Below are 12,668 nucleotides of genomic sequence, written 5' to 3' on the forward strand. Positions count from 1 at the left end.
GCCTAAAAATCCCAACTGTTTTCCACAACACAGCTTCACTGTAGCAGCAGTTTTTAGTCTTTTTATCTGCTATTATTGAGCTCTACGCAAGGACTGGACGATTGAAGGACATCGCCCCCTTTAGTTTTGAGGCCTGGGGGAAGACCAGATACCCCCCCAAATAGTTGGGGTCTATATCTATTTCCTTACAACTATTTCTCCTTGTTTCTCAACAAGGATGTTGAAAAAATGAGTGTAAAAATATGAAGAGCTTAAAGGAGCAAGTAAGTTCTTTACTGGAATTTTTCAAGTATGATTTCCTCCTATCATGTTGACCTACCATGTTGGATGGCCAAGACGGTAGAAGGCAATCAGAGGAATCATAAACCAGCCTGAAGACCCAAACAGAAGACACCAGCCCTCTCCTTGTCTCGGTCATGACACCGGATTGATGTGTCCAGGTCTTGGCTCAGACTCGCCTCTAGTTCATTTTATTTCTAATGAAACAGCCAAAGCTGGCCAAAGTGATTTACAGCTAATGAAAGACAAATTAAAACCATTTATAAACTGAACAAAAATAAAAAATGAATCATAGAAAACACAGACTGACAGTACAGCACTAAGAATAACTAGAACAAAACTGACCAATCAAAATGCAAAATGCAGTAAGAGAGATAAGAATGAGAGATAATAGATAAACATAAAAGAAAGAGAAAGAACTAATGAAGTGTACTTTGAGGCCAGAGCAGGTAACCAGGTAAAAACAGTACATTAAGATACATTAAGATCATTTCTGTACTTGATGGGATGCCAATGTTGACATGCCCTGACAGGTGAGACAGGTGGCTCTTTTACTTGTTCCAGGAAGGAATCTAGCGGCAGCATTTTGGACCAGTTCCAGGTGGGACAGTGAGCGCGTTTACATGCATGTAATAATCTGATAACTGCAGTTTAGATTTTGTCACTAATCTGATCAACATGTTTACCCGCACTTCGGTAATCAGATACTGGGGAAACTCCAGGTCTACGTAAGTCACACAGTAATCAGATTTCAGCTTTGCTACCAGCCATTAAACTCACAGAAGAAGACGTGAAATAAACTCAATGTAAAACTCAAACTTCATACTGCCGCTTTTTTTTTAATGATGCACCACTTTACCTGAAAATATGAACAAACATCATCTAGAAGATGAAGAATATTTAAATCCTTCATTTCCTCAAGCATGTATTTGGTTTCAGTGTCGCTCCAAAGTGTTTTGCTGTGTCTCGCGGCGACGCTACTCACTTATTTCTGGTACTGCGGTCTGTTTTCACACATGCTCAGACTGAGAAAGAAATCAGAGTATCAGATTTTTGAATAATTGGATAACTGCAGAAATCTGATTATGATCAGATTATTGAGTGCATGTAAACACACTCAATGAGGACTAAGATGAAGCCTTAAAATAAGTCATGCTGTAAGGGTCCAGCCTGCACCACCTGCTGCCAGCAGAGAGCGATGGCTGCAAAGGGGCCAAAACTTCAGGGAACTCCAAATCCCAGAAGCCCTTGGGCTGATTAGGTCCAACCCACTGCAGAGTCCTCTACTTAAGGCTGTGGCAAACAGTGGCGTTTGTCACACCTTTGTAGATGAGTGACCGGTACGGTACACAGGCCAGGTGGGTATTTGAACAAAAAGAAAAGAGGGCAAAAAAGGAAAAATTGCCCCAAAACAAAAAAAAAAGTAATAGAAAAGGCGTTTGCTCCACCAAGAGCAAACAAGTGACACATAGTCTACCTTCCCTTCGTACTTAAAGTGGAAGTGTATTTTGTTTTCCCATTATCTGTCATTTCACCTTTCTAGCTCAGCCTTTGTTTGAGCGCGGCTTTCAGCGTTTGTTTTGCCGTTCGCCGTTTTCCCGCCTCTACCTGTTGACACCTGTGCTTCCCATTGGCGCAGCGGTAACCCCACGGACCACAGATCAGTATAAGGGCGGTTCGAGTCTGGCTCTGGGTCACCTCAACCATAACATCCCGAGCTCACACCCCAGTGCCCCAATAAACTCATCCAACACTCTTTCTCACTGGTTTTCATTTCTGCACTTGCGTTATGGGAGCTGGCAACAAGGTAAATCTTTCCAACTCAACAGCAAATGTACGATCTGTAAGGTGAGGAAACCCAGGTCAGTGCTTTCACCTGGATGCCCACTGTAAGATTAATGAAGCGTGAGTCAGGTCCTAGCTGTAAGATTTACAGAGGGGAGAGCGGTGGTCCTACTGTAATGATTATAAATAATACCACTCTCCCTACTAGGGGAGACCACTCTCCACTCTCTCTAAACTCTGTATTTATAATAATTACAGTGTGACTTCCACTCTCCCCTCTGTAAACTCTGACTGTTCACAACTCCCATATGGAAAAACATATATGGACATATATTTTTATGCATTTTAATACTTTCCAAACACTAAAATGTATTTCAGAATATATCGCCATATTAACCAAATATATTTAAAAGTATGGAGAAATATTACATAAAAATGTACCACACAGAAATAAATGTATGTAAATGTGTTGTATGTATTAATTTGCAAATGTATGAAAACAGCCAGAATCCTGTCTGATGCTCTTCACTGTCTGATCCCTTTAGAAATGAATTTGTGTTCCAGTATCTTCATTTTAAATATGATCAGATGAACCTTTAACATGACGAAAGTGAGTGTTGTAGGTATTGATACTGCAGTTATGATGTTTATGTGAAATACATTGTGTGTGAGAGTCTCACTGCAGACGTACCTGGTTAATGTAAAGTACAGTGCAGATCACAGACGTCAGTACATTTAGATTCATCTGTAACCTGCATTACACACAACTCAACACAGATAATAACAAACAAATAAATATATAACACATACAAATAATAACTTAAAAATATTTTAACAAACACATTTTTGGCCATTTTCATACATTGCAAAAATATATTTGATAAATACATTTGCAATCTATTTTTTCTCCATACCGGATGATCATATAATCAAACAGCACACCTGCATTTTAATGAGGAAATGTAACATGATGCAGTGAGTAGAGCCATTCAGTCTGGCCCTGTAGGGGGAGCCACACTGATTACGTTACATAGAGCTTCCTTGAGAACCTTGAACAGAGACTTCCTGTCTGCAGCTGAAGGGGAAGTTCCCCTGACACTGCATATAAATGCTCAAAATGCTTCTTTTAAACCTTTCATTGAGAGGAAGAGCATGACAGGATCACAGCAGTCAACACGGCAGGACATCAGGATCAGCAGGACAATAAAAGCACAACAAGGTAAATACTTTATTACATTTACATCAATAACAGTGTTCATAAAGCATGCCTACTGATTCACATGACTCTGAGTGAGCATGAATGAATGAACAGCTGTGCTGAACCGTGTAGCAGCAGCTAAACCATGTTAGCTGAGAGATCAACAAAGCAGAGATCCTCACTGTCCGGCTGTGGAGATGTAAACACAGTCGAGAGATGATCTACAGAGTCTAACACTACTGTACTGTAGCAGAGATACTGTAAACACTGGAGTAGCCAGTTCAGTGTGGTCAGTGATTCAGATCAGATGAGTCGACTCTTTCAACTCACAGAACTAAGAAGTAAAGTTAATCCACAAGTAAACACATCATGTGAACACTACGGATTGCATGTGACTTGCATGTACATACGTGTATGTGATTACACATTCTTGTCATGTATATGCAAAACAATCCTCCTGAAAAAAACATGGAAACCACTGCGGTTCCTGATGGTTTTGTAATGTGTTTGGCTTTTTAAATGGGTTGATATCACAGTGTAAAGGATCCTAATGGTTTAACAGGTGAGTCTACATGCATTGCATGGCTTCCTAATAGGATCTAAAGCTGTTCTACAGGAGACCAGTGGTCTTTACTGGAGATCATTAAGCCAGTTCCTATTAGAAAGCAAACCCATTTTGGTCCTTTTTCAGCAGGGTAAGGAACACCTGAGGGGCCTAAAAACCACCTGGGATATTTCAGATGTGAAATGTAGTTTGTCTGTGAGGGTCAGAACCCAGTGGCTCTTTATTCAGCAGCGGCGCATTTTCTCCCTAAAATTAGTGTGTATTAGTTTTGAACCCATTTCATTTTCAGTAAACGTTCAGTCTACCAGTTAATTAGCTCATTAACAGTGTGTATTAGTTTTGAACCTATATAATTTAGTCTACCAGTTAATTAGCTCATTAACAGTGTGTATTAGTTTTGAACCTATATAATTTAGTCTACCAGTTAATTAGCTCATTAACAGTGTGTATTAGTTTTGAACCTATATAATTTAGTCTACCAGTTAATTAGCTCATTAACAGTGTGTATTAGTTTTGAACCTATATAATTTAGTCTACCAGTTAATTAGCTCATTAACGGTGTGTATTAGTTTTGAACCTATATAATTTAGTCTACCAGTTAATTAGCTCATTAACAGTGTGTATTAGTTTTGAACCTATATAATTTAGTCTACCAGTTAATTAGCTCATTAACAGTGTGTATTAGTTTTGAACCTATATAATTTAGTCTACCAGTTAATTAGCTCATTAACAGTGTGTATTAGTTTTGAACCTATATAATTTTCAGTAAACGTTCAGTCCACCAGTTAATTAGCTCATTAACGGTGTGTATTAGTTTTGAACCTATATAATTTAGTCTACCAGTTAATTAGCTCATTAACGGTGTGTATTAGTTTTGAACCTATATAATTTAGTCTACCTGTTAATTAGCTCATTAACGGCGTGTATTAGTTTTGAACCTATATAATTTAGTCTACCAGTTAATTAGCTCATTAACGGCGTGTATTAGTTTTGAACCCAGCGTCACAGTAATGCATTACGTATTATGCTTGTTTTAACAGCTATATAAATAAATTAGACTGATTTATTGCTTTCTCTCATAAAAGCAATGGGTTTTGTGAGGATTATTTTTTTGGAATTGCTCTTCAGGGGTTCAGGATCAATCAGTGCTTAGCTGTGGTAGTTCTGAGAGACAGATCATCTAGAACAGGGGTGTCAGACTCAGCCACTAAAGGGGCCGTATTAAAAAATCTCAACACATCTGAGGACCTGAGAAAACGTTTTCATTTCATTTTTAATGTTGAGCTACAACCTGAACTGACCAGTGTTTATTCACCATACACAGAAACGTCAGCAGTAAAGTCCAGGCACTTTAAGAGAGCTTGAAATATTACATAAATACTTGAAATACTATTATAAATCTACTTATCAGCTTGAACTGGACACCTGCCATCCTTTCTTTTCTGCAGGGTCATTAATACTTAAGCTCGGTTTCTGAGCTGCTGAGCTGGTCAGTGTGCATGTTGGTTGACCTGCAGCTGAAATGCAGTTGGTGTGTTTGGTGATGTGACTGGTGTGGAACTGGGTAGAATTGAAGTGTGACCGCTGTCCCATAGACTGCTGTTGGGGGAGGAGAGCTGGAGCACACGTTACGTTGCAGTGCTTGCTGGGGGCTGTAGTGCAGCGCGAGTCGGCTCCCTGGAGCGTTCACTCAGTCAGTTCATTGAGTCGACTCTCTCGCAAACGGCACATCATGAACAAAGCGGAGTCTCGTGTTTTCTCGGCTAAATACTGAATAAACTGAGAACTGGTAGATAATCGGTCAATTATTCAATTCGAAAATTATTCAATTCGAATTCACAGAAACACCGAGAATAAACGGGGAAAACCAGTATAGAATAGAAACCAGTATAGTAGTTTCACTTTCACTTTCTGCTGTTAAAACACTCGTAACTCAGTCTGTGTGAGATGTGGAATGAAGCTCCCTCCAGACCCCCTCAGAGGAATTTACAAAAGCACCGAGAAAAAACGGGGAAACCGGTACAGTAAATCCCGCCACTTTTCCTTTCACTTCCTGCTGATAAAACACTCCCCCGGCTGAAACTCGTAACTCAGTCTGTGTGAGATGTGGAACGAAGCTCCTCCAAACCTCCACACACGGAGAACTGGACTCTCCCAGGTAGGAACAACAGCGTGGGCATCAGAGTGTGTCAGACAGTGTAGGAGGAGAGAACATCACCACTGTCTACGCTTCAAATATGGCTCAGTAAAGCTCTGAAGAGGCGTGACTTGCTGGTTGTGGCTGTGATGGATTTCTTAAAAGACCCATAGAAACTGTTATGTACTTGTGTTGGTTCCTGATGGTTTTGTAATGTGTTCTGGCTTTTTAATTGGTTGATATCACAATATAAAGGCTCTTCATGGTTTAACAGGCGGCCAGTGGCTGATTCTAAATGCATTTGAAGGTCAAAAGCGTAATAGAAAATTTCCCTTAGGTTTAATCTTGTGTGAGTGGTTGATGCCTGTCATATGACTCGTTAATGTCAGAGGATGTTAACAGGTCCATGTAAAACCCCATCAGTGGGGTTTCTGTTCAGTTCACAAATTTGAAGCAAATTTCCAGCAAAATGTAAGTAAAAGAAAATGCAAATTAACTGCAAATGTGTTTCATTGATTCCTGAAAATGAGACACACTTGAGCTGTAGAGCGTCTCGTTTACTGTGAATGGAGGGAAATGAACCTTTATTAACTCTCAATAGAGCAGCTTTACAGCCCTGTCTGCTGTACATGTTGTAACTCAAACAGTTCAGAGACTTGCCCCACTTCACTGTTGCCCACTGAACCCCTTCAAGTGTCAGTCAAGAAGAAACGTCAATGATTTTGATTGTTTCATTACGTGTCTTTCATCACTTTTCACATTTCTCTGTATCGATAAACCAACTTTCTTCCCTCATTCAAGTCCTTTTTTGCAACATTTAGCCATGTTTTTATTTTTGGCTTTCCCATCCAGGCTGACATATATATATATATATATATATATATATATATATATATATATATATATATATGAATATCCGAAATCATTTCAGTATTCAAACAAGGCATACAGAGTCATTTCAACACCTCTGCTCAAGTTCACATCCTCACACTCAAATTATCTGCAGATTTTAGAGGGAGCACAATTGCATTTGCTGAGTTTAACACTGAATAGGAATTTATTTGAATGAGACGACATTATTTGGAAACGGTTATGATGGACAAAATATACTTGGCTGGCAGTAAATATACTTGTGGTGCAGGTGGGGTGCTGAAGTGTAAGGATGCACTAAGAGAGATGACTCATTGATGATGCAAGACAAGTTTAATTAGTTTTACACTGGAATCTTCTGGAATCATAACTGTATTAGTTTTCATATGAATAACTCTGCTAACCGGATATTACAGTGTCATCTGTAATATGCCATTTTAGTTACATGCTGCCGTTTTTTTACAGAAACCTGCACATAGTCGTCCAGAGATGACCATGAACACCATGACCTCACTTCTTTACACTACAGTCATTTTGTGTGTTGCTGCCTGTGCTGGTGAGTGTCTGACTAAACTCCACACATCTTCTAATGACATCAACTGCCTCTACAAAGTGCTAGAATTCAGTGTTTTTAATACCCCTTCCTCCAGGCTCCTTTCCTGCACCCTCTCGCATCTTCATGTCTGCCAGAGTGAGTTCCTCAGCTGTTCTACCATGTGACTGTAGAAACGTGTCCACCCAAAGTCCTCATGTTGAGTGGAAAACCATCTCTGAGACGGTGTTTGAGCGAAGGGGTGGAGATCTGTATCAGGGTGAGGGGTATGAAGACCGTGTGGACGTTCCTGAAGATCACCTGCTGAAGGGGGACTGTTCACTGGAGTTGAAGAACATCAGACCTGATGATGCAGGAGTTTATGAAAGCTACCTGCTGGTGAGACGAAACAAGAGATCCCTCCGTTCTCAAAGAGTCTTCCTCCAGAGCGTGGAGCTCTCAGTAGATGGTAAGACTAAGATCAGTAGAACTTGTGCTAGGCTAAATATTTACAACCAACAGTTTAAGCACCTACTGACTTTCCTGTGGCTCTATAATCTTAGCTTTACTAAAGAAACTCATCACTTCTTGAATGCGGTTTCTTTCATGCATTACAAGGAGCTAAATGGTTCAACATCACACAGTTCTTCAAAAACCTGAGTGATGCTCAGTGATATTAAACAGGGATTTTCAGTGCACCCAGCACAGAACTCAGGTTCAGCTCCTCCTACAAGCCGAAAACAAACATGTTCCAAAACGGAAAGTCAAAATCCGCCTGTTTTCTCAAATTATTGACCTGTTAAGTTGAATTTGTCTCATGTTCTTGAAATAATTACTTATTATGTCAAAACCACATTGTTTTGACAAATAACAAGTCATTTTTTCCGACTTAGTCATTATGTTGACTTGCTTTGTGAAATAAAAAAAGAAATAAATATTTCCACCCTGATGATAAACAGTTTGAATCTCACACAAAGCTGGCAGAAATGGGCTTTTATACAACAACATGTGAACCAAATGAAACCTCCACCAACACAAAGTCTTATCAGACTGTCGGTAATTAGTGCCTCTCTTAGTAAATCTGCCTGGTAAAAGCTCTTTATATAAACCCAGTTGTTGATGAGATCAGAGTTTCTCAGTCTTAGTCCCTCAGTACACCTACATTTATTACTGTTTTCACTCAGAGCAGATTATAAAGTCTTATATGGGTATGTTAGACTGACACTCCAGCACTGGGATGCAGAAATAACAGTCTGTGTTTTTTTTTTTTTGCTTATCTTGACTACACATAATTATAAACGAGATCTGTGTTTCAAACTGTGATCCTGGAGTAACTGCATTATATTTCTGTGGTTTTCTGCTGTAATTCCACTTAATCAGTTCTTTAACAAGCCCTTCTTGGGACAAACTGAAAACAGCGAAACAGCAGGAACGTGCAGGGCAGGACCACCGGACCAGATCACATGTAGCCCCTCTGTGAAGACTGGGCTCTCACGGTGCTGAACAGAATGATAACATTTATTTCTTTTTCTTTTTCCCCCAAAGAAACACCTGAGGAAGACTTCAGTGACAGGGTAGCTGTAGCAGGTGAGTGAATATCAAGCCTACAGCATTTCTCAAACTCACACTGACCTACAGTGGCATAGTGACATAATTCATCTGACCAGCTGTGAAGACAAATAGGGTGTAATCTTTATATCTTTGTGTGTGGACGTCATTAAGAAGGATCTGAAGGATCAGATTCTGATCTAAATTATGTTGATGTGAGGACTGAATTAAATGTATCCATATTTATATGAACCACTGATGATCTTTTAATGTTGCCACACAGCTCTGAACAGATTAACATACTAAGGTTCTGTGGTTCATTCTAAGCAATCTAGAACTGAATTACTTCTCATTCAGTGAATTAAACCTTTTAGAGCTCCAGTTTTCTCAGAGCTGAATGTTTGTGATAAAGTCTTAAATAATGATTTTCCTTCTGTTCAGATCAATAATTACACTCTCTCTTTCTCTCTCTCTGCAGATGAGGCTGGAATGACCAGTCATTACCCACAGATCATAGCGCTTTCCCTCCTTTCAAGCTCACTTTTCCATCTCTTCTGAGAGGAAACACAGCAGTACAACATGAGCCGGTATGTTGGTTACAGCTACACTTACTTTTAAAACTAAAGATGCCTCAAAGAGTTTATTTGCCTGAAGAACCAAAAAGAGATCTGAGGGTGCAGAGAACCTTTTAAAGGTGTAAAGAACTTCCACATGATAGAAAAGTGTAATAATCCTTCATAGCACCTTTACATTATGAGGAAGTTCTGAAATCTTCAGAAAAGTTCTTTACACTCGTGGTATCGTGTAGAAAATCCCAGTTTGGCCCCTTTTTTTGTAAGAGTGTAGTTATGGACTAACCTGCACCGTCAGTGTTGTTACACCATTGAACGTTCAGTTTAGTCTAGGCTTGGGCTTAATCTGGATCTGGGAAACCGGAACTGTATGTCCAAAAGTTCATAGGGGGGCTTTACACCCCTCCAGCTGAAGCTGAAGCATTAGGAACTGTGACCTTACGCTTATGTACAGCTGATCTATAGGATCCTATTCTATTGGTCAGTGCTTTACTATGGAGATTAAACAAACTTTGTGTCAGCAATGAGTGACCTTATAGTATCTGAATTGAACTCATTGGAAGTGCTGTCTGTAAACTTTTGGACATATAGTGACCTCTATAGTGACCTCTCTGAAGATCGCCACCTTGACGTGGTAGAGAGGCTTGTGGTCCTGTGTGGATTCTGACGAAGAGCGATCTGACAGTCTGTGTTTAAGGTGGTTGTAGTTTATGGGAAGTGGGAACTGGTTTATGGCTGGTCAGTATGGTGATATTTATTGTGATAAGTTAGGTCACAGAGTGTGACACTGTGTTTTTCTGACCACAGTGAATATCGAACCATGCACACTTTCCCTTTGTGGAAAAGTGAAAGTGGTGTGGACAGTTTGACCACCTGAATTAAACCAGGCCAAATAAAACTGTTGCATTTTCTCCATCTGAACAGCTGCAATTGATATGCAAGATATTATGAGCTACTATATTATCATCAAGATATAAAATAAGGTGCAGATAAATCTGTTTATATTATATTTATAAGATATGAAACACTGCTTAACTTGAAAGAGCTGCTTGGTTTTAGACAAGGCAAAGAATCAGGCAGCTTCATTTCAGTGAAGGAGCTGCTTGGTTTTAAATGACTGCATGACTGAACACAGCGGACTGTGATGATTTTTAATGAATGCTGTGTCAAACACAGTTAAGGTTAATGTAGGATTGTAGTCACTCAGTGTGACGCACTGAAACGAACATCCTCGGCTAAAACTGAACCAAAGATTCCGAAAAGTCAGGATTTTTAATAAACAAAGAACTGCAGAGTAACAGGGACTTTTATTATGTATTATTTATTATAGTCAGCAATTCTAACAGGATGAAACTGAGCTGACAATAAACAAAAACAATCAACGTAACATGTTTGCAGTTAGTGCCTGTAAAATTCATCACCATGAACATCAGAGAACAGTCGCTCATCCAAGACAGCAACGTCCATTACACTCTTAAAAAGACGGCTCTTCAAGGGTTCTTTAGTAAAGAAAATACTTCTATATAGAACCATGAACACTCAAAGAAACATCTGCATAATTACAGGGTTCTCTGCATTATGAAAGGGTTCATCAATCTTAAGAACCCTTTCATGATACAAAGAACCCTTGGAAGAACATTTTTCAAGAAGATTCTATGTGGAACCATCTACATCACATTCTCTATCAATCTGAAGAACGCTTTAATCATACAAAGGGCTCTTTGAGTGTTCATGGTTCTATATAGAACCATTGTCTTTACTAAAGAACCCTTGAAGAACCACTGTGCACTTTTTCAGTTATACTGTGTGACTTTGACTCTGTAAGCTCTGATTTTTCTAAATATTTTTTGTTTTCTTTTCTGCGTATCAGGCGTTCCTCAATAACGGAGAACTGAAGATCATTTAAGGATCGAGTTCCGTTATTTTCAGTTATTCTGTTTTCTGTCGTCTGTAAATGTTTCCATCGTTTGATAATCTGAGACGTACGTCCCACAGGGACTTGTCCGCTCTGCTTCTGTTGTTTATCGTGTTCTGCGTGTCGAGGGGGGCGTCCTGTTTTTCAGTGTTTTCAGATGAAAATGTTCAGGGACTGAAATATCAGTGCATCATTATGTATATGATTCTCTGAGGGAGCAGAAGATTCAGAGACAGCTTTGCACTGTTAACCAAAATCAGTACTACTGAGTGTTAAAGTGAAGCAGGAGACAGTAAAGAGCACCTTTACTGAGAGTAAAACATTGTTTACAGTTTACTGCATGAACTGTATATGAAACATGGCTTTGTGACTGTGAAGCCACACTAATGCACATCTAAAAGATGTTAAGCTGTGCTGGGCTGATGGTTCGAGATGCCCTTTTGCCTGATGAATGTCAAATAAATCCAGCATTTTCTCATTTTTTTTTATTGAATATTTATCTAAACTCAGGATGGACAAGTGTGTGTCCAGTGTCTCATTCACAGACCAATCTAAGAGTAGAAGAGCTGACCTTATATTAGCTATTGTGACCATTACAGTCATGAAAACAGTATGAATCTGATCTAAGTCTTGTTCACATTAGTAGTGTTTTTTGTTGTCTTTTATGAAAGCCAGCACTGTTTTTACTCCTACCTTTTAAGTGACCACACCTGTGGTCACTTAAAACATCTTAAATCAATGTTGTTTTTCAGTTTGTCTGTTCTTTTGTTTAAATTATCTGTGTGAAATCTTTACAGGAACAAGTAAAAAGAATGAAGAAATGTAAATTCAGTTTAACAGGTTATAAATGTTACTGCAAATTTACAGCTTTAAATATAAAGATAAATCCTTTAACCATGTTTTATGTAAATGACCATGAAAGACGCACTGTTATTGGATCAGGGATCCTTTTAGATGTGATGCTCATCACTGATATTAATGTTCTGAACGTGACTGTGATATTGATGTTTGTCAGTTGGCAACTCTGATTCTGTGAAATGTGTTTGTTTTCTTCAATGTAAAGTTGTAGATAAATAAAATCTTATGTGATGCATTTAAGCCATTTGTCATATGAGTGATTATTTTATCATATGCAGGACAGAGGGGGCGATTGGGGAGGATGGGCGACTAAAAAACAAATAAAACTCTGCAAACTCTTTAAAAAATATGTTTTCAGCTAATGTTAATGCATAGGTACTTCATATCGAATTACCTTAAAAGTAGAAAA

At 39.0% G+C, this 12,668-nt stretch overlaps 1 protein-coding gene across 2 annotated transcripts; it reads left to right on the top strand.

Annotated features, from left to right (window-relative positions):
- The first annotated feature begins 3,136 nt into the window (after positions 1-3,136).
- Positions 3,137-12,449, top strand: LOC118802876 (versican core protein-like). 2 transcript variants are annotated; one of them, XM_036563296.1, is made up of 6 exons: positions 3,137-3,283; positions 7,300-7,390; positions 7,485-7,835; positions 8,912-8,953; positions 9,393-9,501; positions 11,357-12,449. In XM_036563296.1, the coding sequence occupies exons 2-5, from the start codon at positions 7,324-7,326 to the stop codon at positions 9,470-9,472; spliced, it is 540 nt and encodes a 179-aa protein (XP_036419189.1). In that variant the 5' UTR covers positions 3,137-3,283; positions 7,300-7,323; the 3' UTR covers positions 9,473-9,501; positions 11,357-12,449. The 2 variants fall into 2 exon arrangements, with proteins under 2 accessions (XP_036419189.1, XP_036419188.1); XM_036563295.1 differs by lacking the exon at positions 11,357-12,449 and having other exon boundaries at positions 9,393-10,526.
- The last annotated feature ends 219 nt before the right edge of the window (positions 12,450-12,668 follow it).

The sequence above is a fragment of the Colossoma macropomum genome, unplaced genomic scaffold (assembly GCF_904425465.1).
Source record: "Colossoma macropomum unplaced genomic scaffold, Colossoma_macropomum, whole genome shotgun sequence".
Taxonomy (NCBI): domain Eukaryota; kingdom Metazoa; phylum Chordata; class Actinopteri; order Characiformes; family Serrasalmidae; genus Colossoma; species Colossoma macropomum.